The 25,434-nt window shown below is 45.9% G+C and overlaps 1 protein-coding gene across 3 annotated transcripts in view; it reads left to right on the top strand.

The window, feature by feature from the left end:
- LOC140428652 (14-3-3 protein beta/alpha-1-like) overlaps positions 1 to 24,281 on the top strand; it is a 65,996-nt gene extending 41,715 nt beyond the window's left edge. For all 3 annotated transcript variants that reach the window (XM_072515336.1, XM_072515334.1, XM_072515335.1), the window contains exons 2-6: positions 1,976 to 2,277; positions 11,734 to 11,857; positions 13,739 to 13,902; positions 19,951 to 20,046; positions 22,126 to 24,281. In XM_072515336.1, the coding sequence (XP_072371437.1) occupies positions 1,984 to 2,277; positions 11,734 to 11,857; positions 13,739 to 13,902; positions 19,951 to 20,046; positions 22,126 to 22,182 (735 nt within the window). In that variant the 5' untranslated portion in view covers positions 1,976 to 1,983 and the 3' untranslated portion in view covers positions 22,183 to 24,281. The remainder of the gene's footprint in view (positions 1 to 1,975; positions 2,278 to 11,733; positions 11,858 to 13,738; positions 13,903 to 19,950; positions 20,047 to 22,125) is intronic.
- The last annotated feature ends 1,153 nt before the right edge of the window (positions 24,282 to 25,434 follow it).

Here is a 25,434-nt window from a genome sequence, read left to right as displayed (position 1 = left end):
CGGATCACAGTTGCACCACTCATTATTCCAGCAGGAATTACAAACCTTCTGAGCCCTACTAGTGCCATTGGGAATCACCACTCCAAGCACCTGATTGGGAATCACCACCTCACTAATCCTATTGGGATTCATAATCCCACTAACAATGGAAATCCCAGCCCCACTATTCCCATTGCTAACCATAACCCCACTACCCCATTGGGAGTAACAGTTCTGCTATTCCCAGTGGGAATTGAAATCCCCCTAACAGTGGGAATCAAAGTCCCACTGACATTGGGAATCCCGATCCCAATAATCCTATTGGGAATCCCGGTCCCACAAGTCCTGTTGGGAATCCCGGTCCCACAAGTCCCATTGGGAACCCAGTTCCACTAATCTCATTGGGCATCCCGGCCCCACTAATCCCATTGGGCATCCCGGCCCCACTAATCCCATTGGGAATCCCGGCCCCACTAATCCCATTGGGAATCCCGGCCCCACTAATCCCATTGGGAATCCCAGCCCCACTAATCCCATTTGGAGTCCCGGCCCCACTAATCCCGTTGGAAATCCCGGCCCCACTAATCGCATTGGGAATCCCAGACCCGCCGGCGCCGTGGGTCCCAGTCCCACTAATCCCATTGGGAGTCCCAGTCCCGCCGGGTGTCCCAGTCCCACTATTCCCATTGGGCTTCACAGCTCTAATTGTGAAGTTCTTGTCTGCTATATAATTGGCCTTATTTTAAAATCGTGTTTACACTTTTTATCAGCCTTATATTTTTATATAATGCTTTAACTAATCTAGTGCTCTATTTAGCGATTGTACACAGTCAGAGTTACTTGATGCACTAAACTAGATTGCCTAATGCTCGAGTCCGATTACCTTTGCTCAGGACCTAAATCCAACACATGGCGGCGACCTTTATTTCGCTGCAGCTCTTTGCTGTCTTCTTTGGTGGCATGGACTTCTAACACACAAAGTGTTACTAAAACAATACTGTACCTACAAAGAAGAAATAGAGTCTATGAAACTGGCCGTATTGCAGATTGTTTTTGTGCAATGAGTACGCTGGTCAACTTAGAAATAATGAACAGGAAATGATATGTAAACTGATATTCTAAAGATATAAAGCCTTAAAATCAGAATTTCTTTCAGGGGTAATTAGTCCAGCTGCCTGACCCTGTAAAATTTTACAAACAAGTTGCAACACAAACAGGCCTGTGCTGATCCATGCTCCAGGCAAGCCATCCCCAACTTCCCCTCTTCACACCCTCTCAGACTACCCTTCTATTCCGACCTCCCTCAAACTTAGCCTCGCTCCCCCTTTGCAGCTATCTATGCTTTTCATCTCAACTGCTTGCTGTCGTAGTAAGTTCCACATTGTCACCACGCTGTGGGTAGCAATGCTTCTCCTGACAACATTATTGGATTTATTCCTTTCCGTTGTGTATTTATGTCCCCCTCGTTCTACCTCCACCACAAGTTGAAACATCTTCCTTTTCCAACCCCTTCATAAAGTTAAAGTCCTCTTTTCTGTCACTTCTCAGCCTTCTGTTTTCTAGAACTTCAGAACCTTGAGCCAGTTATGTCACTTAGTGAGATTAGGTCTGATCTGTATCCTAACTCCATCCGCATGCCTTGACTCTGTCCCTTAATACCCTTGGCCAACAAAAGTCATATTGCTCTCAGATTTAAACTGATTAATTGAGTTTACCTCTCTAGGTTTTCTTTTTGGAAGAGTGTTCCAAATGTTTCGGAGATGTGTTCCTTAATTTCTCACCTGAATGGCCTAGTACTGATTTTGGATACGAGAGAGCCAACATATTCAATCTTTTCTAATAACTATGGCCTCTTAGTTCAAATATCCTCCTTTTATAGATTTGCTTATTTACACTTTGTCCAGTCCCTTTATACCCCTATTGTAATGCAAAGACCAGAACGATGCAGTGAGTGCTCCTAACCGTTTATTAAAGATAATCTCTTGCATCCATGCAGTCCTGAAGATGGAAACCACTGACCTGGTCGAGAAAGCGAAGCTCGCCGAGCAGTCGGAACGCTATGACGACATGGCAGCCGCAATGAAAGCCGTCACGGAGAAAGGCGATGAACTCTCAAACGAGGAACGGAACCTGCTCTCCGTTGCCTACAAGAACGTAGTGGGAGCCCGTCGGTCATCATGGCGGGTCATCTCCAGCATAGAGCAGAAAGCAGAAAGCAACGAAAAGAAGAAGGAATTGGCCAAAGCATACCGAGAGAAGATCGAGAAAGAGCTGCAGGACATCTGCAATGATGTGTTGGTAAGGTCATGCACTGCTTGTGGGATTTCAAAGAGGAGTTGAACAAATGCTTCAAGGGGATGGGGAAATGTGCTGGGTAAGGAGAAGGGCAGTGGGACTAACTTTCCCTTTAATCTTCCTTTGCTATGACGGCCTGCTTTTTGGACTGTGGCCTCCCTTTAAGATTATTACACGGCCACACTTCTTAAAGGGAACATTGCTATTCTCTTTGCCACCTGTATGGCAAGTTCCTGATTGTTGCTCAGACACGTAGCAATGCAGTTTAGGGGGAACGTTGGGATTGATTGATAAGAATCAGTTCAGGCTGATGGGTTCACCAATCCCTTTCGATGCTCCTACAGTCTGTAAGCAGGCATTAAGGTGAGATAGCCTGGCCCTTGATTGGTGAATCCATTTATTGCTCCCCAAGTGGAGCAGTTACAATCAGAACTCTCCTTGTAATAAATTACATTTGTGGATTTTCTCATTTTACAATTTTGCTGAAGGTCAAATTAAATTCATGCAACCGTGATTGCAGTGAAGTCGGGGAATTATTGAGTGACATGTTATCCAGCTATTTCTCCATGCAGATTTGTTGCTTGCATTGGAATTATTCCTCCAGTTGAGATGTTTGGGACTTCGCTCAGTCTCTTGGACCTAGTTGCATTGTGTAAAATTTTAAGTTCAACACTCTGGCTTTATGTTGGAACCTGGCTTTCCCATTAGTGTAAGATATAATTGAAATAATAATATAATGGAACAATTATTATTCAGAATACTACCTGGGTGAGATCTTCACTGTATCATTGAGAGCCCATGAACAATGCTTTCTGTAGCCTATTTTCCTTGCGCTTACTGAGCTTGAGTTTCAGGGGTGGAGCACTCTACATTGTTCCAGTTGCTGGTTGAATGATCTAACCCCATTACGCTGAATAGTAAGCATGGGATGCCAATAGGTTCTGGTAAACGTACGCCAACCACCGAAACTGGAATGCTGCATAGCTCTGCCTGTCGTTCCACCTGGAGTCGCTGCAGTATTTGAGAAAACGTCAAAGAGTTGAGTGCACCCAACTGCAGTTATGACCTTAGAACAGTCATTCTCGTCAGACCCCACAGATTCTGATCACCTTATGTTTCTCCATATGAGTTATGGGAAGGAGATTACATCCATGGAGATATCAATTGGTTCCTAACTGGGCATAATCCTGTATCATATGATATACCATCTGTTTAGAGCTCTGCATATATCATTTTGCATTCTTAATTATTAGACATTGCAATTACAGTTAGTAGTCCTGCTGGCTTATTAGCACAAACCTTGGTTGTCACTATATGAATATACATAAGGAGAATGTAGCTCTTTATTTTTTGAAGTTTTATTTCAGTCAGGATATTGATGTGCCTTCCTTTTTATCCATGTCCACACCAATTAGATTAGGTTTCATGATGAATGCAGAATATTTTGTTTATATGTTCATGAAGCTGACATGGGAAAGAGACCATGGTTATCGCACAGAAAAGCATATTGTGAAACCATGGAGAAAGAGTAGTATCCACTTAATCAGCATCTAAGAATTCCAGTTTAGGTTCATTCTACTCATTCTCTGCTAACTGCTAAGTTTCCTTGGCTTGGCATTGACACTGTGTCGAGCAGCTCCAAAGAGAACTTTTCATATTTTCTATAGGTTACCAAGTCCTGTTTGTCCATCACGCTGTGCTCTACGACCTACATAAAAACAAAATTTTTAAAAAATAATTATTCTCCTCTTCAAATCTCTAACCTCATCCAGCACTACAACCCACCAAGATCTCTGCACCCCTCCATTTCTGGCCCCTTGAGCATCCCCGATTTCTGTTGCTCCATCATTGGCACCGTGTCTTCAGCATCTCGGCCCTAATCTCAAGATGTTCCTTCCAAAACCTCTTCCATCTCTTTACCCACTTTCCCCCCTTTAAGGTGAGTCATGAATCTACCCGGCAACAGCAGTAAACCGAATGTAACAAAACATAATATGATGCGAGATATCCAGCAACAAGTAGGAATCTTCCTAGAGACAGTAGTAGACAGTTTTCAAAAGGCCTCAATGAGATGCATGTCTCCTAGTAACGGGTTTAGAAATCAGTTAGATAAGAAAATGTGAATAGCTTATGAGGAGAAACAGCTAATCGACGTTTGGAAAGATAATGAGGTATACATAACCAGGTATATACTGGTTAATGTATAGTCAAGGAAGTTATTAAGGGGATCAGGGGTTATGGGGAGAAGGCAGGAGAATGGGGATGAGAAAATATCAGCCATGATTGAATGGCGGAGCAGACTCGATGGGCCAAGTGGCCTAATTCTGCTCCTGTGTCTTATGGTCTAAGTTGAGAGGGGCAGACAGCCAAATGCACGGAAGGCATAATCAAAGAGGAACAAAGGTATAATTTGCCTGACGATCAGATGCCAGGCAGGCAGTTAGCACCTAGCAGTCTCAGAATGCAGACAAGCCAGTTTACAGCCACCCGGCTTGATGGCCAAATTTCACAGCTAACAGTCTCGAAGTCCTAGAGCCAAGGCAGTGCAGAAAATCTTTATAAAGGCAGCTTAAATATCTTCGCTGGACCAGACAAAGACGTTTCCCATCCCTATGTTGTGTGTAACTATAAGCTGGTTATTTAAGATGGATGTTGTTTGGAGAATAGTAAAGTCAAAGTCTTAAGAGTTCAGGTATCGTCGGTATGTTTTGGAATAAGGAGTATGTTCTATATAAACTTGTGTGTGTGTTTAGTAATTCATATACCATAATTGTCTGAGAGTAGAGTAGTCCTGTTCATGTTTATTTGTCTTTACTTTAATAACTAGTCTTTAATAATAATTGTTACACGGCGATTGGGCTGTTTATTCTCACTGTAGTTTCACTTATCTCAAAGCAAAACTGTACACCCCTACGAACCACTGTTCCAAGTTGGGATAACATCAGCGTGATTCATGACGGATGCTTCTTAAAACATACTCCTTTGATCCCGCTTGTGGTCACTCATCCAAAATAGCTCCTTATGTAGGCCGGTGTCACATGCTCCTATTAAACTCTTTGGGATGTTTCATTATGTTAAAGAGAAATTCTATACGTTTTTGTTGTTGTTTGAACTTAGCCGGGAACTGTGACATCTTGGTGTGCATGGGTCAGTTTCTAAGTTTGAGGGTGATACGAAACTTGGAAACGTTGTAAATTGTGAGAGGAACAGCGCAGAAATTCAGAGGGACAGGGATAAGTTGGTGGAGTGGGCAGATATGTGTCCGGTGAAGTTCAATGCAGAGAAATATGAGGAGGTGGTAGGAAGAACATGGACAAGCAATATAAAATAAGGGGTGCAATACTTAAAAGGGCGCAGGAGCAGAGGGAGCTGTGCACATCATTGAAGGCGGCAGGGCAGGTGGAGAGAGCAGTTAATAAAGCAGATAGCAGGGCAGCACGGTGACGCAGTGGGTTAGCCCTGCTGCCTCATGGCGCCGAGGTCCCAGGTTCGATCCTGGCTCTGGATCACTGTCCATGTGGAGTTTGCACATTCTCCCCGTGTTTGTGTGGGTTTCCCCCCCACAACCCAAAGATGTGCAGGCTAGGTGGATTGGCCACGCTAAATTGCCCCTTAATTGGAAAAAATTAATTGAGTACTCTAAATTTAAAAAAAAAAAAGCAGATAGTATTCTGGGATTTATTAATAGGGGCGTAGAGTACAAGAGCAAGGAGGGTATGCTGAACTTATACAAGACACTAGTGAGTCCTCAAGATGGAGTATTGTGTACAGTTGTGAATGCCACACTATAGGGATGATGGAAACACATTGGAAAGAGTGCAGAAGAGATTGACAAGAATGGTTCCAGTAATGAGAAACTTAGGGCATGAGGATAGATTGGAGCGGGTGGGACTGGTCTCCTTGGAGAGAAGGGGTCTAAGAGGAGATTTGATAGAGATGTTCAAAATCATGACCGAGTTGATAGGGAGAAACTGTTTCCTGTTCCCACTCGTAAAAGGATTGAGAACAAGAGGACAAAGATTCACAATGATTTGCAAAAGAAGCAAAAGTGATGTGGATCATTTTGACACAGCAAGTGGTTCAGGTCTGGAATGCACTGTCTGGAAGTGTGGTAGAGGGAGGTTCAATCGAGGTATTCAAGGGGGCATTATATGTGCAAGGATACGGGGAAAAGGATGGAGAATGACACAAAGTCATAATGTTCATTTGGAGTGCCGGCCGGTACATTTACGGTGGGGCGAATGGTCTCCTACAGCACTTCTGCATCGGTGATCTTTTTTCCAACAGATTTCTTTGGCATCAGGTTTGCAGTATTCCTGTTTGAGTCTTTTCCTCCCATTCCTCTTCCCCCTCCCCCCAATCTCCTTTCATCCCATTCACCCTAAGTGCTATATCTAACTGTTTCTTGAAAACATACAATGTTTGGGCCTCAACTACTTCCTGTGGTAACAAATTCCACAGGCCAACCACTCTCTGGTGAAGACATTTCTCCTCATCTCTGTCCAAAATGGTCTTAACCTTTATCCTCAGACTGTGACCCCTGGTTCTGGACACCCCCACCATCGGGAACATCCTTCCTGTATCTACCCTGTCCAGTCCTGTTAGAATTTTATAAGTTCCCATGAGATCCACCCCCCCCCCCCCCCCATTCTTCTGAACTCCAGCAAGAACAATCCTAACCGATTCAATCACTCCTTGTATGACAATCCCACTATTCCAGGAATCAAGCTGGTAAATCTCACTGCACTGCCTCTAGAGCAAGAATATCCTTCCTCAGATAAGGAGACCAAAACTGCACACAATATTCCAGGTGTGGTCTCACCCAAGACCCTGTTTAATTGCAGCAAGATATCCCTGCTCCTGTTGGGGCTGGTTTAGCACAGTGGGCTAAACAGCTGACTTGTAATGCAGAGCAAGGCCAGCAGCGCAGGTTCAATTCCCGTACCAGCCTCTCCGAACAGGCGCCGGAATGTGGCGATTAGGGACTTTTCACAGTAACTTCATTGAAGCCTACTTGTGACAATAAGCGATTATTATTATTATCATTATTATTATTATTTACTCAAATCCTCTCGCAATGAAGGCCAACATTCCATTTGCCTTCTTTACTGTCTGCTGTACCTGCACGCTTACCTTCAGTGACTGGTGTACGAGGACACCCAGGCCTCGTTGCACATTCCCCTCTCTAATTTATGGCCATTCAGATAATCTGCCTTCCCGTTTTTGCTACCAAAGTGGATTTATCACGTGTATCCAAATTATACTGCATCTGCTATGCATTTTCCAACTCACTCAGCTTGTCCAAACATCTCTGCATCCTCCTCAGAGCTTGTCCTCCCACCCGGCTTGATATATATTGTGAATAACTGGGATCCCTACAGTATCCCACTAGTCACTGCTTGCCATTTGGAAGATGACCCGTCTATTCCTACTTTGTTTCCTGTCCGCCAATCAGTTTTCTATCAATACATTACCCCCAAACCCATTCACTTCAATTTTACACGCAGATCTTTCCTGTGCGACCTTTCCTTCTGAAAGTCCAAATAGATCACATTGGCTCCCCCTCATCAATTCCACCAGTTACTTCCTCAAAGAAATCCAGTAGATTTTTCAAGCATGATTTCCCTTTCATAGATCCATGCTGGCTCTGGCCAATCCTGCCATTCTTTTCCAAGTTTCAGGGGACAAGAGTCAACCGCATTGCTGTGGGTCCGGAGTCACCTATTGGCCACACCGGGTAAGGATGACAGATTTCCTTCCCGAGAGGGTGTCGGTCAACCAGATGGGTTTTTACAACAATCAATAAGAATTTCATGGTCACCGTTACTGAGACTAGTTTCCAATTCTAGTTTCAATGATCAGTTAAATTGCACCAGCTGCCATGTACAATTTGAACCCATGTCCCTGAAGTTGGATTATTAGTCCAACTACTTCACCACTGTCTTCGTCCAAGTACTGACATTTCTGGATCAATAAAGGCCTGTTATCGTGAGAAAGACAACAATTCCGTGAAACAGATTGGTTTACAATTTGACAGAATGACAGAATTCAGAAGAGGCCCTTCAGCCCATCGAGTCTGCACCAGCACATGAAAGACACCTGACCTGCCTACCTAATCCCATTGGCCAGCACTTGGCTTGGCCCATAACGTTGAATGTTAAGACGTGCCAAGTGCTCATCCAGGTACTTTTTAAAGGATGTGAGGCACCCTCCCAGGCAGCGCATTCCAGAGCGTAAACACACTCTGAGTAAAAAGGTTTTTCCTCGCGTCCGTCCTGTCCCGTCGTCGTTCTCTTTCCCCCCCCCCCCACCCCCCCCAAACCTCCTGCCCCTCATCTTGAACTTGTGTCCCTCGTGACTCACCCTTTAACTCCTAATCCTGTACACCTCGGTCAGGTTGCCCCTCAGTCTTCTCTGCTCCAGCAAAAACAACCCAAGCCTATCCAACCTATCTTCAGGCAACATCCTGGTGAATCTCCTCTGCACCCCCTCCAGTGCAATCACATCCTTCCAATAATGTGGCAACGAGACTAACATCTGAGTGGGTTGTTGAGAAATCCATGCACTCTACTTTGGTTGCATCCGTCATTTATTTTGGAATGTGGTGTGTCTCACCACAGGGCGCCTGTTGGTTCACACGCACCTCATTCTTACCCTGAGTGTTGCCATACAGGATAGCTATTGTGGATTGTTATATCTTTCTGAATTTGTACGTGTGTAAAATTATAGCTGGGGTGAAGGAATAGTGAGTTTGAATCATTTTCTTTTGATGGTATTGGATTGGATTGGATTGTGTTTGTTTATTGTCACGTGTACCTAGGTACAGTGAAAAGTATTTTTCTGTGAGCAGCTCAACAGATCATTAAGTACATGAGAAGAAAAGGGAATAAAAGAAAATACATAATAGGGCAACACAACATATACATATACATAAGCACTGGCATCGGATGAAGCATACCGGGTGTAGTGTTAATGAAGTCAGTCCATAAGAGGGTCATTTCGGAGTCTGATGACAGTGGGGAAGAAGCTGTTTTTGAGTCTGTTCGTGTGTGTTCTCAGACTTCTGTATCTCCTGCCCGATGGAAGAAGTTGGAAGAGTGAGTAAGCCGGGTGGGAGGGATCTTTGATTATACTGCCCGCTTTCCCCAGGCAGCGGGGGGTGTAGATGGAGTCAATGGATGGGAGGCAGGTTTGTGTGATGGACTGGGCGGTGTTCACGACTCTCTGAAGTTTCTTGCGGTCCTGGGCCGAGCAGTTGCCATACCAGGCTGTGATGCAGCCTGATAGGATCCTTTCTATGGTGCATCTGTAAAAGTTGGTAAGAGTCAATGTGGACATGCCTAGTTTCCTGAGGAAGTATAGGCGCTGTTGTGCTTTCTTGGTGGTAGCGTCGACGTGGGTGGACCAGGACAGATTTTTGGAGATCTGCACCCCTAGGAATTTGAAACTGCTAACCATCTCCACCTCGGCCCCGTTGATGCTGAGATCTTTCCAACCTTTTTGTCTAGGTGTGGTATATTTAAGTTTTCTTGTTTAATAATTTTTCTTTTTTCTGTGTTAAACGTTCATCAGATTCCTGTGAATTTGTTCAGTACCTTTCCTCCGCATTTGCTGAAAAGATGTTGGAATCAATGGAGCCGCTTTCGCTCTGAAATCTGACTTTTCCGGTATTATTAAAACTCCTGGGATTGTAATAGGACTAACTCCAGTGAAATTGTTTCTGGGATTTGTACACTAAGAAGAACACAAGGAGGAATTGTGTGCCAAAAATATTTCAACGTTTTTCTGTTAGTCCAGGTGATGCTTTGCACCATGTCTTTTTAAATGTATGAGCCGTTCAGTTCTCCTAATAGATTTTGGTTTGTTCAGTTTGCATTGTGACAGAGAGTGCACTTGGTTAGCTGGTTACCCTCACAAACCCTCCACACAATTCATTTGAACCATTGTCTAGCATCGTGGTTATGGCGTTCCAACTAGTGACCCAGAGGTTGAGATTACAAATCCCACAATGGTAAACTGGATTAAATCACCTTTGAATGGTGCCACCATGAAATATGACTGATACGAACACCCAACTGGCTCACTCATGAACTTGCTGGCCTTGCCCGATCCATGCCACACAATTATCCTCTCATTTGGTTTTCTCAGATGACACTGTGCTTGAATAGGAGCAGGAGTAGGTAATTCAACCCCTCAAGCCTGCTACACTATTCAATACCACCATGACTGACCTCCTCTTGGCCTCAACGCCCCTTAAATATACCGTGAATATAGGAGCAGGAGTCAGCTAATGAGCCCCTCAAGCCCCTTTTACCACCTAGATCATAGAATTGACAGTGCAGAAGGAGGCCATTCGGCCCATCGCAGCTGCACCGGCCCATGGAAAGATCACCCCACCCAAGCCCACACCTCCACCCTATCCCCGTAATCCAGTAACCCCATCTAACCTTTTTGGATACTAAGGGCAATTTAGCATGGCTAATCCACCTAACCTGCACATTGTTGGACTGTGGGAGGAAACCGGAGCACCCGGAGGAAACCCACGCACACACGGGGAGAACGCGCAGACTCCACACAGACAGTGACCCAAGCCGGGAATCGAACCTGGGACTCTGGAGCTGTGAAGCAACTGTGCTAACCACTGTGCTACCGTGCCGCCCATTTTTTTAATGGACGCTCCATTATGATCTCCTTATCTGAGGAAGGCTGTTTTTGCTATAGAGGGGTTGCAGAGGTTTATTTTTTTTTTTAAATATAAATTTAGAGTATCTAATTCTTTTATTTTTCCCAATTATGGGGCAATTTAGCGTGGCCAATTCTCCCACTCTGCACATCCTTTTGGGTTATGAGGGCGAGACCGACACAGACACAGGGAGAATGTGCAACCTCCACACAGACCGGGGGCTGGGATCGAACCCGGGTCCTCAGCGCTGTGAGGCAGCAGTGCTGACCGCTACACCACCGTGCCGAACCTGGAAGTGGCCAAATCAATAGATTATAAGAAGCAATCCTAACTTTATCTACCTGTGCTTGTTCCATTGCCACCTTCGCCTAACTAAAGTCTATCTGGCTTAAATTGTAAGTTTTTACCTTGCTCCAATCCAATCCCCCCCCCCCCCCCCCACACACACACAACCAATCCAAGGAAAAGGTTCCTCTCTGTGTGCTCTGTCAGATACTTTATCATCTTAAACATCTCAATTAGATCGGCTTTTGCTCAAGATTACAAATCTAGCCTATACAACCCCTCCTCACAATTTAATCTCTTTGACTCCAGTATCATTCTGGTGACATGGTACCTGGAGATGGACAATCAATGCAGCATTTTCTGTATCCTCCTCAACAGTTATAAATTACAGGTTTGGTAATGCAAGCGTAACATTCAACATCCAAGTTTTATCAACATTGCTTAATTTGTGTACAGTATCTTACATCTTTGTTCAATCCCTTTCCACTCAGGCTCTTCTGGATAAGTATCTTATCGCCAACGCAACCCAGTTTATGTGCAAGGTCTTCTATCTGAAAATGAAGGGAGATTACTTCAGATACCTCTCTGAGGTTGCAAATGGGGAGGAAAAGAAAGGTGTGTTTGGAGATCTGATACTGTGTGACCACAGCACAATTGAAGTCTGTTGTTTTGCCAACCCCCTCCCCAATCCCCCAGTAAGTCAATCATTGGTTCACTGGATCCCCCATGTGTGCATCATGAAGGATTGACATGTACCCACAAGATTGCAACAATCTGGTGGGTCTGACAGAATAGCTCAAAGTGTGTTTGAAAAACTAATGTTTGTGTTTTGGGGAAGAATCATGGCTGGCACAGGTAATTGAGGGTTTATGTTCCATTTCGTTATTGCCTCGTCTTCCTTATTTTGCATATTTTGTAAATTGACATGAATTGCTTTTCTGTAAATGAAGCTGTTGGTATTTCCTGTTAGCATTTGCTCATGGCAAAACGTCCCATCTTTCTGCAGTACCCCCAATATGCAGTTTTAGAAAGACACAATGGGGCCTGTCCAATTTTATATTGAGCTGAGGCACCTGGCAAGACCTACAATAAAGTATGCTTGCAACTCCCACCAGTTCCCAGTTCTTGGCAGTATGAAATTCTACTCCCTGTTTGTTATGGGCCAGGGTTTAGAGAATCCCAAAGTGTATCATGGAGTTCACCTGACCCACAACTTTTAATAGATTGTGGTATGGGGAGCACACGGCCCACTCTACAGGTGTGGTACAGCAGAATGTTTTAAAAGCAAAACAATGTTTATTCTATGAATTCAAGTTAACCTTTTAAAAACATACAGTGAACATCTTAGCAACCATTAATTCAAATACAACCCCCAAAGAATACAACACTAAGTAATGCTTACGCTGGCCTTTTAACATCCAGAAGACTTACAAAAGAAACACCTTTTAACAGAAGCATCCCAGGTTAAAGTCACTACTGAGAACATTTATAATTCTGAATTCACCAAATGATCAAGAGATAGTCTTTTCATGGCAGAGAGATCAACAGTACACCTGCTCTGTCTGGCTTCAGCTCCAACACTGAAAATAAAACTAAAACACACCCTGCAGCAAATAGCCTAAAACGAAAGTAAAAGGCTGACGGACAGCCCAGCTCCACCCACACTCTGACATCACTGATAAACACCCATTTCTTAAAGGTACTCTCACATGACACTGTTTCAATAACAACGACTTACATTTATACACGCTTTCAATGTAGGAAAAAGTTCCAAATTGCTTGACATGAGAATTAACAGTAAAAGAAATGAAGGTTGGAATACTCCGTTCTCGGAGGGTGCCTCACTCACTGACTGAAAAGTGGTGAGACGCCGGCATTGACTGAAGTGGAAGACACTTTGTCAGGCAGTTAAGTGGGCATTAACAGCCCCCCCCCCGCCCCCACACACACAGACACACACACACACCCTCCAAGGTGACATGCAGGCAACTGAGTTTTACCAGTCGTGCAGGCTGCATGTCCTCATCTGAAGCCATAAAGATTACACTGGATGGTGGGGGAAAGGAACCCATAAGTAGTTGCTAATTGGCCTCCTAAGGGACTTGATGAGTGGATGTGGGGCAGGAAGGTCGATCATGGGTCTTCCCACTCAGAACTTGCTTCTGGTGGAGGTGGGAAGGTGTCTGGTATCGGCCCTGATGCCAACCCACCAAATTTGCAGGCCACCAGCCTCCTTTCTGGGCTAAAGATTCCAGCCAGGGGAGCTGGAATAACTGGTGAGAGAGAAAGGTTGATAGTGTGAGAGAGGGTGTGAAGCATAAATATCGGGGCAGACCAGTTGGGTTGAATGACCTGCTTCTGTGCTGTAAATTGGATGCTGTAACACTGGATTCCATATGTGGGCAGTGGGTAGTAATTTCTCGGAGGCATTATCACTTCTGAGTCGTGTGCACAAGCGGCTGCTTCCAGCATCAACCTCTCCTCTTCTTTTCAAAGCTACGGTGGAAAGCTCACAGCAGTCCTATCAGGAGGCATTTGACATCAGTGCGAAGGAAATGGATCCAACACATCCCATCCGACTTGGCCTGGCTCTCAACTTCTCCGTGTTTTACTACGAGATCCAGAACTCTCCTGAAAAGGCATGCAAGCTGGCAAAGTCAGTAAGTAACATCAAAAGAGTTATTCAAGGTGTGGCTAGTAATGTGTAGCGGTGCCAAGATCTGTCTCCAGCGCTCGCCATATCCCCTTCTCCCAGTTAGTTTTTAAAAATAAATTTAGAATACACAATAATTTTTTTCCAATTAAGGGGCAATTTAGCGTGGCCAATCCACCTACCCTGCACATCTTTGGGTTGTGAGGGTGAGGCCCACGCACACAATGAAAGAATGTGCAAACTCCACATGGACAGTGACCCGGGGCCGGTATCGAACCCGGGTCCTCAACGCCGTGAGGCAGCAGTGCTAACCACTGCACCACCGTACTGCCCCCTTCTCGCAGTTAGTGCTTGAGTAGATGATCTCGTATGGATTTATTTCAGCCCTCGCCCACATTTCTCCCTTTCTATCTGTTTTTTCATCTGGTATAGGCCATCTACTGATACCTGTTGCAACTGCCCTGTCTCATAGAATCACAGAACCATTGCAATACAGAGGAGACCATTCAGCTGGTTGCACCTGCACTGTCCAGAGGAGCACGTTACGCAGTGCCTCCGCCTTCTGCCCATAGACCTGTATGTTCTTTCTTTTCAGATAACAATCGATTCAATTGCCTCTTGAAAGCCTCAATTGAATCTGGTCCACCACACACTCCGACGTCGCATTCCAGGCCCTAGCCCTTGTTGCGTGAAAAGGTTTTTCTCAAGTCTCCATTGCTCCTTTGGCATATGATCTGAAATCTGTGGCCTCTGGTTCTTGATCCTTCCACCAATGGGAAGATGTTCTCCCTGTCAAGACCCCACATGATTTTGAATGCCTCTATTAAAACTCCACTTAACCTTCTATCCTCCAAGGAAAACCGTCCCAATTTCTCCAATCTATCTACATAACAAGTTTCTCATCCCTTGGACCATCCTTGTGAATCTTTTCAGCACTCTCTCTAGTGCCATCAAATTGTTCTAATGTTTGGCCGCCAGAACAGGATGCAGTACTCTGGTTGAGACTAAACCATGTGCTGTGCAAGTTTAAGTTGCAAATTTAGGTTGTGTCAGAGACTTGGTAGACCCGTCAACTGTAATAATAATAATAATCACTTATTGTCACAAGTAGGCTTCAATGAAGTTACTGTGAAAAGCCCCTAGTCGCCACATTCCGCCGCCTGTTCGGGGAGGCTGGTACGGGAATTGAATCCATGCTGCTGACATTGTTCTGCATTCCAAGCCAGCTGTTTAGCCCACTGTGCTAAACCAGCCCCTTCCTCATTCTTCCTGGTTTTGCTACTGAAGCGGATAACCTCACATTTATCCACATTATACTGCATCTGCCATGCATGTGCCCACTCACTCAGCCTGTCCAAATCCCGCTGAAGCATCTCTGCATCCTCCTCACAGCTCACCCTCCCACCCAACTTTGTATCATCTTCAAACTGTGGGGGCCATCATAGCTATGCAATATCCTTATCAAGTGTTCACGCACTCTACTAACAGTCACAGGATAGTGATCAGGGATTGATGCATTGCTTGATTTCTCTTTTCTCCCCTACCCACTCTTCCCTTCTTCACCTCCACCTTTTCCCAGTGCTGCTGTGATGAGTCTTCGTGCATGAGCTGCTGCTTTGGTTGGGATCAATGAGCTGAGCTCAGGCTCTTGCCCCTCTGGTCTCTCTAACGGATTAGAGAGAGTGTGGATCACGCATTAGTTTTACCAATTGGAAAATCTGGAGTGCTTCCAGTCGTGCAAAGAAGGACCGAGTGACAGGAGAGAAACCTTATGAATCATTCCCTCTAGTTTCATGTCATTGCATTTACTCCAACCTCAAGTCTCCCATTTTCTCCCTTTGTTTTCTCAATTCACCACTGGCTTCTCCGTACTCGGGGCACCTGTCAGTCAGGAAATATAAAATCTTGGGAATATTCTGCTACATCCAGAGTGCGCGCAGATGGAAGGGATTGCATTGATGCCCTAACCTGCCAGAAACTTCACATATAACAACCCCTGACTTATACTTATTTGGACCATTTAACAAACGCCCCAAGGTGCTGTACAGGGAAATTGTACAGCAACGTTTGACACCAAGCCACATCAGGAGATGCTGGTTCTGTTGACCAAAAGCTTGCTCAATGGCCTCGGTTTAGGAGCGTCTTAAAGGAGAAAAGCGAGGGTGGGGGAGGTCGCGGGAGGGGATCCGGAGCTTTGGACCAGGGCAGTAAAAGATGTGATTACACTTCAGGAATGCACAAGAGGCCAGAATTAGATATCTCGGAGGGCTGTGGGAGCTGAAGGAGATTACAGAGATAAGGAGAGGCAAGACCATGGAGAGATTTGAATGAAAGGATAAGAATTTTAAAATCAAGACATTGCTTGACCGGGAGATAATGTAGGTCAGCAAACAACGGGCTGGTAGGGGAACAGGACTTGCACTGAAGCCAGACATGGGCAGCAGAGCTTCATATTTACAGAGGTAGTAAATTATCTTTGAAGTAAAGTGCAGGCAAACACAACCATTTAATGAAATGAATTGAAAATCGCTTATTGTCACAAGTAGGCTTCAAATGAAGTTACTGTGAAAAGCCCCTAGTCGCCACATTCCGGCGCCTGTTCGGGGAGGCTGGTACGGGAATTGAACCGTGCTGCTGGCCTGCCTTGGTCTGCTTTAAAAGCCAGCTATTTAGCCTTGTGCTAAACCAGCAAGATCCCGCAGCAGTAACTAGTTGAGTGACCAGTTTATCTGTTTTTAAGGAAAGTTTTGAACCTGGGATGAATGATGATAACACCAGATAAACTCTGCCCCTCATATAGTGATATGGGATCTTTAAATTTCTATTTACTGGAGTTCTGATGCAGCAGTGCTGTGTGTCAATCTAGACTGCTCAATTCTGGAGTGGGCTTTTGACCCAAACTTTCTGGCTGCGAGACCAGCATGACATCAGCTGAGTCAGGCTGGTGCTGTGCCGTTTCGGCTGAAGGGACATTGCAGGCTGTATGCGTGTGATTTTCACTCCACATTGGTTAAGATCTTCGGAACAGGTGGGCAAGGTTGAGCCAAGTGTTGCACTTCTGGATTCATCTCTGCCCACAGGAGCCTGGAGATGCCCCTGTCCAATTTTAAAATTGTGACCCTAACTGGCAGCATCTGGCAAAGAGAAAGAAGATAGGCGTGTTCTCTCGCTCATACTGGCTTACCCAAAGCACGGGAAGAGAGAGGCAAAGGTAGAGGGCTGAATTTTCCTGGGAATTGTCAACAGCTGATAGTGGGTGGGGAAGGTGGCGTGGAGGTCGCCGACGGTAACTGCAGATTCCTCCGCCGTGTAGTCGTGGGTCCCCCCCCCCCCCCTCGGAGACCAGTCCGGTTTTACGTCGTTCTGCCCTCACACCCACAGGGGAGGATGATTCGGGAGTAGTGGCCTGATAATGATATACTGATGAATTCAAACTAGCCCAAAACAATTCCGCTACCTGGGCATCCAGATAGCCCACGACTGAACATGGATCCACAAGTGGAACCTAACCTGTCTGGCAAAATAAGTTAAAAAGGACTTCTAGAGATGGGATACACTCCCGCTCTCCCTGGCGGGGAGGGTGCAGACGATCAAAATGAACGAACTGCCGCGGTCCTCTTCAGATCTATAATGATCTTCATCCGCAAGGCCTTTTTCCACAGCATAGACAAAATAATCATGGCTTTTGTGTGGGGGGTGCGGGGACGAATCCCCAAATCAACACTGCAAAGAAGGAAAGTTTTGGGTGGTCTGGCACTGCCGAATCTACAATAGTACCACCAGGTAGCTACGGCAGAGAGAGTGAGGGGATGGATATGTGAACCCACCATGGAATGGGTGATTACGGAAGAATCTTCCTGCAAGGGAATGACCCTCCGGGCCCTCGCCACGGCAGCGCTCCCATCCCCCCCCCCCCCCCCCCTGACTAAATACACATCCTGCCCAATGGTAGTAGCCACACTAAAGACATGGAACCAGATGAGGCAACATTTCAGTCTAACCGAGCTGACCCCCCATGGCCCCCATCTGCGGAAACCACAAATTTCCACCGGCCATGCTCGACGCCACTTTTAAGAAATGGAGACAGGACGGGGGTTGCTAACAGTTAGGGACTTTTACATGGGGGACAGACTAGTGACACTGAGCGGACTGACGGAAGACCTGGAACTACCGACAGGACAGGAACTTAGGCACCTTCAAGTCAAGAACTTCCTCCACAAGGAGACGTTAGGATACCCCAGGGTCCCAAGAGACACACTATTAGAGGAACTGATAAACACGGACGGCAAAGAAGGGAGGATCTGCAGGAACATCTATGGAGAGTTACTGGACAGGGCAAGACTACCACTGGACGAGACCAGACGGAAATGGGAGGACGAACTGGGGACAGAAGTGGGTTGGGGACTATGGAGCGAAGCACTGAGCAGGGCCAACTCCACCTCTTCCTGCATAAGGCTCAGCCTCATGCAGTTTAAAGTGGTGCACAGAGCGCACCTGACCAGAACCCGAATGAACAGGTTCTTCCCGGAGGTGGAAGATAAATGTGAGCGGTGCCAGAGGGGCCCGGCCAACCACACCCACATGTTCTGGGCCTGCCCCAGACTTGTAGGATTCTGGACAGCCTTCTCCGAGACAATGTCCAAGGTTGTGGGGGTGAGGGTGGAGCCGTGCCGGAGAGTGACAATCTTCGGGGTATCGGAACAGCCAGAACTACACGTGGGGAAGAGGGCCGACGCCCTTGCTTTCGCTTCCCTATTCGCAAGCCGGTGAATCCTGCTCGGATGGCGATCAGCAGCACCACCCCCAGCTGCAGACTGGCTGGCAGACCTGGTGGAATTTCTCCATCTGGAGAAGATCAAGTACACCATCCGAGGGTTGGACGAGGGCTTCCACAAACGTAGAGACCATTCATCAGCCTGTTCCAAGACCTGTTCGAGTTCAACAGCAAGTAGGGAAAGAGGGAGAGGTGGGGTAGAGCAGACAGGGAAGGGGGGAAGAAATGAGGAAACCCAGGGGAACCACAAGGAGGAGCGTGGAGGGGGAGGAGATGGGGCAGGCACCCCCCCCCCCCCCGAACCAACAAGGCCTGCAACAAAAAACACAGAAGAGGGTGGGGGGTGAAGAAAAAAGGACCGGAGCAGAGCGGTAGAACACCCAGGTCGGAAGAGGGGGATGCCAAGGAGGGGACGGGGGGGGAGAAGATATATTCAAGAAAGATGCATGTAAATAAGAAACTGTATAAATTGTAAATATCAGACACACAAGTTTCACTCTGTAAAATTGAAAATGCCAATAAAAAACATTTATAAAAAAAAAAAAAGATCTACTGATGAATTCAAATGATCCTGACGCTGAGCGTTGGGAAAGGTGCCCCATTACTGACTGGAGGGGACAATCCCGTCACACAATCACATAAAACGACAATCGCGTGAGATTTTCCATTCCCATTGGAAATCCACCCATCTCGATCGGGAGTGGAAATCCCGACTAGAGCGTTTTACCTCCAAGCCAGTTGATCAGCTGTCAAAGTATCAGTTCATCCTGCTGGCTTGCACGAAAAGGTAACACTAATTCCCAATGCCAGTCGTCTTTGCATGTGCACACTCATCCCACACACAGCTTTTCCCATTAGTAACACCATTGGCCTGCACCTCTCAGCCCATTCACTGAGGCCTCTTCTGGTTGGGAGCCTGTGTGAAGTGAAGCCATCAGACTCCTCCTCGCTGCCGGTGATTCTCGCACTCCACCTTTCTCACATAACCACAATCTCTGGATCAGAGGCACAATGTGCTAGTCCCTCTGTCTCTCATTGTGCCGACTCGGCCATTCTCCACCGCCTCTCCTGAGCCACCATCTCCGTCACTCTGGGTCAGGCAGTGCACCAATTTCACCCCCTCGCCCGCACCCCGCCAGAACTCGGAACCTCGCTCATTCAGACCAAGAGCTGACACTCCAGCCAGCTTCAGCACAACCGGTGTTGCAATTGGCTGAGAGCAGGACTGACAGCCAGTTGTGTGCAATGATAACGAACCTCACCCTTACCTTGTGTTTGCAGGCATTCGATGACGCAATTGCGCAGCTGGACAGGCTGACTGATGATTCATACAAAGACAGCACCTTGATTATGCAATTGCTTCGGGACAATTTAACTGTACGTATTACCACAAGGGAAAAACTCCCAAAGATTAAAATTAAATCACTTTTTTTAAATGGGCTTGATGCACATCCTATTCAAGTTGTGTTTCAGATTGGGGAGTGTGAAATACTGGCAGGGTGAGCGGAGTCCTTACCCACTTCCATGCTAGCGATTCTCTGTACTTTAAAACAAAGTCTTCCTTAAAGCAGCTCTGATCAGTAAGTTCTAAAACTTCACTTGACCATTGAACAAAAGTAGAACTGCAGATACTAGAGAGAGCCACAGAGTTTCAGATCAATAACCTTTCATCATACTGGCAAAGTGAGCTTAAATCATTGCCCACTTTCACACAAACAGTTCCCTGCACTTAGAAATCTGCTCTAAAGTAGCTCTGACCAGTACTGGGGAAAACTAGAAGAAATTTAACAATTTTTTAAGCACGTACAGAGGCAGAGAAGGTCCATGCAGGAGGGGAGGAGACAGCAAAAGGAAGGGTTTCGGATGGGGTTGAAGGCAAGAGAGATTAAATGATAAAAAAGAGACTATGTTAAAATCCAGGAGGTATAGTAATGGGGCAAAGTTAAGAAACAAAGGAGCAAATCTTCCATTCAAGGTCGGGAACTCCTATTTCTGACCCTGATCAGACAAAAGAAACCTACCCACTTCCTCCAATTTTTCTGGTCAATCTTCTGATGGGGGACCCTGCAGAACTCACTCAGCACAGGAAGCCTCGGAGGGAGAGGTGCAGAGAATCTGTGCAGAAGCCGATAGCTGGCATATTCTGGTAAGAAGGTTTAAATGTCCCTGGGTGAATCTGTAAGTGGGTAGGGTGGTCAGGTCAGGTCGGGGGGGGGGGGGGGGGGGGGGGCTCAGTGGGGGGTTAAATGGTTGAGGCTGGTCAAGTTGGATTGGGGGGGGGGTGGGGTGGACACTGGTGAAGTGGTCAGGAATCGGTGGTGGGAGGTAGTCAGGTTGGGACGAGGCGATGTCGGTGGATTGAGGGGGAGTCGCGGGAGGGGGTGTCGGTGTGTGATTGAGCGGGGGGGGGGGGTGGGGGGGGGGTCAGGTGTACGATAGGATTTTTCTGTCCAACATTTCCTGGGGGTAACCATCCAGGTAAGGAACTCGGAACCATCTGAAGTCTCTAACTCTTGGGTCCGAGACTTTTTCGGAGCGTCCAAGGGAGCAGGGCAATTGACCCTCAGAATCCAGGTTTCCCAGGAACTTCCCACGAAGCCAGTCTCTCTGACAAACCAGAGACCAGAGGTTCTGAGCCCAGAAGGACAGTAGCAGAATCATTCCTAGTTCATGTGACAGTCTAAATCTAAAATATGCTGCCTCCCATCACGCGACATTAACCTGCATCTGCCCTCATTTGTCCTGCTTACCGAAGGTCTGTCCACCTGCTATTTAATCTTCACAATAGACTCAGCAGGTGGCAAAATGGCTGTAAAACCAGGAACTGTCTGCTGCCTGTATACTGAGGGCTGGACGAAGCGTATTTTAAATGTATGAAATATTAGTGGTACAGTAGGGCATTGACTGTGTTACTGGCTTGGTAAATCCAGAGCACATGAGGGAGGATTTAGAAACGAGGATTCCCACTGGGATACAGGGACGATGTGATGATGCATTTTGTAAACATTGGGTTATATGCACCGCAGATGAAGTTAAGAAAGTTCCTGATTGAGGTGAAGGGGAGATCCCAGAACAGGAAGCTGGAAACATGAAGTCCAAGAAACACTGGTTTAATGCAGGGGAAGTCTCTTTACACATGAGGATAATGAGTGTGTGGATTGAATTCTTAAAAGCTTAAGGATGGCAGTTCAATTGATGCTTACGTAAGAGTATGAAGAGCAGTGAAATGGAATTAAAAAGATTAAGCTGCCATGGTTAACCGTGACCGATTTCCATTCCTGTGTTTCAATGCAGTGATCACTTTCTGTATTACCTACTGAAACTACTTATCTGTATTTGAAACTAATATTTTCATTGAGGTGCTACAAACGCACTTTTTCAAATAAGAAAATTTTCCACTCTGCGTTCGATTTGTTCCTCAGTTTTTAATATAGTTTTTTTCTCTTTTTTTTGCAGTTATGGACAGCAGACAGTCAGGGAGATGAAGGAGATGCTGGCGATGCGCAGAACTAAACTATCTGTTACACTTACAACTTATCCATCGATTTATTTTCACATGCTCCTGTCTGGCCAAACTGCCCCACCATTCCCCCTCTCCTCCTCTTGTTCCTCTCTTTCAAGGCCATGCACACCATTTATTTGACTGCACAGGGTTTCACACCAACGTGCTGTGCTCTGATGTGCTGACAAAACACTGGACTGGAAGAGGCTTACACCAGGGCAGCTCTGAGCTTCCCTGCTTGTGATTGTTGTCTTAATCTGGCTGGGTGTCATGGTGTAAAACCAAGTGGCAAAAAGGTTCAGAATTTGTTAGAGCAGTTAGCCTGGTCTGGGGGGAGAGTGAGAAAATAAGGGGAGGCGAGAGGGGAATGTGAAAGGACTGTATACTATGAGCACCGCTGGGTGAGGGATCTGCTGCTTGTTAAATTAATCAACCCTGGAAGGTAGAGGACTTCCTTGATTGTACCTGCTTTGTGACTTGCCCCGGGGTTTTCATTCCCTCAGTCCAGTTGCCCAAGTGCGCACTCCCACTGGCAAGCAGTATTTTCTACCCCCTCCTGCCCTGCTCAGCGAGCACGCTCCCGTGAAGTTGCGTCCGTGTCGATGACTAAGGGACTGCCCCAGTTCTGCTGTTGCCACAGGGTTCTTATCTCGTAATCATGGGAATCTATGGGGAAGGGAATGCTGGAGCCTTTACCCCGTCGGAATTCTGATTGTGCTGATGTTTGACCTTCAGGTGTTGGTGAAGTTCTGACAAAGCAGGTTCGCCATCCCCCCTTCCACACACATACACACACTTTCTCCTCCACCCACACAAGTCATTGGGGCACGCCTGCCACTTTCCAAGCTCTGACTGTTTTATACGTTCTGTTCCTGGTGTCTGGAGATTGATCGTGGTGCTCTGCTGTCTCTGTTCACTCTGCTCTGGGTTCCCTACGCTCTCCTCTTTTGCTCTTTCTTCTCTCCCCCCCCCCGCCACACACACACACCATCCCCAGACCACAATGGGGACTCTATAACACTTTGCACCTTTGCAGCAACTTATGTTATTCTTCTTTAGGTTTTTTTTTCTTGCACAAATCTCAATCACGTGTTGTAATAACTGGTATCTTCAGCAATCCCCCCCCCCCCCAATCTCGTTCGGATTCTAATCACTATTTGAATAAATGCTTTTGGTATATTGATACTAAACTATTGAATTTCTTCAGACCTGTCATACAAACATAGACCTTTCCCTCCAACTTTCTGCTCCTGATACTATGACTATCTTGGGTGAGTGGGGGTAGCTGCATGATGATGTTTCCGTTCACAGTTCCCCAGGAGTTCTACGGTTTCCCAAAATTAGAACCATGGACATGAAAAAAGTGCGCAGGTTTTAATGATGCAGTCCTACTTGATTTCATCCCCGATCAAAATACTACCTGTGTCCAAATGTGAATTTGGCAAAATCACTGTAATTGACTTAATCTTTCTCACTGTTGTCTCGAATGATGAGCTGACTCTCAGCTGGCAAGCTGAACAGTCGGTTCTGTATGTGGACTGAGTGATTTGATCGTTCTCTGTTAACGCGGCTGCTGACGTGCACAGTAGGGGGAAAAGGTTGACGCTATCGTGAGGGAGGGAAAAAGCCTGGGTGGAAACGGACAAATTGGTCAGTATCCTAATGCGTTTCCTGTTGTTTTTTTTTGTTTTTTTTAAATTACATTCCACGGATGTGCAATTCCAATTTGTCCTTTCAGTCTGTTGTCCACTGGAGAACTCGCTGTGCACTGAAATAATAAATTGAAATCACTTTTTGACTGAACAAACATGCAATTGAACTCTAGGTGACCTCTGGTAGTGAGTGTGGACCGGATTCTGACCTCGTGTCTGTATACCTGATAGCTGCCTTCCTGCTTTGTTTTTACTGATCAGTATTCTGCCTCCCGTCGCTTCTGTGACCGTTGTAGCACGCACGTGATTGTGTAACAGTAGTGCGAAACATATTAAAAAGAAACTTTTTTTGATGTACGAATAGATTTGTGTAAGTCTTTTAAATGGACTGTGGGGAAAATAAATTCAAAATGTGTACACAACAGTTCAGTTAAGAAAATAAAGGTTCTATCGAATAACGCATGTTGTTTTACATTGTTTCACTGAGGGATTTAATGATGCCCACAGCACCCAAGGTGGGAATTATTCTGTGTTCTCATTTAACACGATAAATAAATCTTGATGGTGCAGAGGAGAATGACTACAATAGCAGCAGCAGGGATGAGGGAACTTCAGTTATGTGGAAAGACTGGAATGGCTGTCCTCCTTCAAGCATCGACAACGAAGGGGAGATTACAAAGATGTATTGGAAATTCTGAAAGGTTTCAAGAGAATAGGCAACCACTAACAAGAGTGTCGGTAACTAGGCAACATATATTTAAGATGATTGACAAGGAACCGGAGAGGGGGTGAGAATTTATTTAATGAAGCCAGTTTTGATTGTCTGGAATGCACCACTTGAACGGGGTGGGAGAGGATTCAACAGTAAACTTTTTAGGAATTGCACATATTCTGAAAGTTACAGATTTACAGTGCTGTGGGGACTAACTGGATAGTTCTTTCATAGAGGAGGTCCAGGATTGATGGGCCCAATGGGTTTCTGTGCTATATCATCCGAAATATTGATGGAATTTGGTCTAAACTTGTCCGTTTTTCAAACCAAATTCTTCTCTCAGTTTTAAAAAAAAATGTTTTTATTCTTTTTAATATTTTCTCCCAAATTTGCACCCACCAACAATAAACAAGCAGTGACGAATATAATATCAATCCCCATTTCAACAACGATCCCATCCTCCCACCAACCCCCAAACAACTGCCCGCTTGTTAACATAAACAAATAACAAAAAGGAATCAGGAATCACCCATAGTCACCATTAGCAGATACAGTCCCCCTCCCCCCAACCCCCTCCACCCCAAATAATTGATGTTATCCAGTTCTTGAAAGTATATAATGAATAATGCCCATGAATTATAGAACCCCTCCATCCTTCCCCTCAGTTCAAACTTAACCTTCTCAAGAGGCAAGAATTCCAACAGGTTCCCCAGCCAGGGCACAGGGTGGAAAGGCTGCTCTCCATCCCAACAGGATCCGCCTTTGGGCGATCAACTAGGCGAAGACTACAACATCTGCCTCCGCACCCGTTTCCAACCCCAGCTGGTCTGACACGGCCTCCTGAGGGCCCGGGGTCCAGTTTCATGTGCACCACTTTAGCGATTACCCGAAACACCTCC

Source organism: Scyliorhinus torazame, chromosome 8, assembly GCF_047496885.1.
Source record: "Scyliorhinus torazame isolate Kashiwa2021f chromosome 8, sScyTor2.1, whole genome shotgun sequence".
Lineage (NCBI taxonomy): Eukaryota > Metazoa > Chordata > Chondrichthyes > Carcharhiniformes > Scyliorhinidae > Scyliorhinus > Scyliorhinus torazame.
Note: the sequence above shows the minus strand (reverse complement) of the source record. Positions and strands in the feature narration are given on the sequence as shown.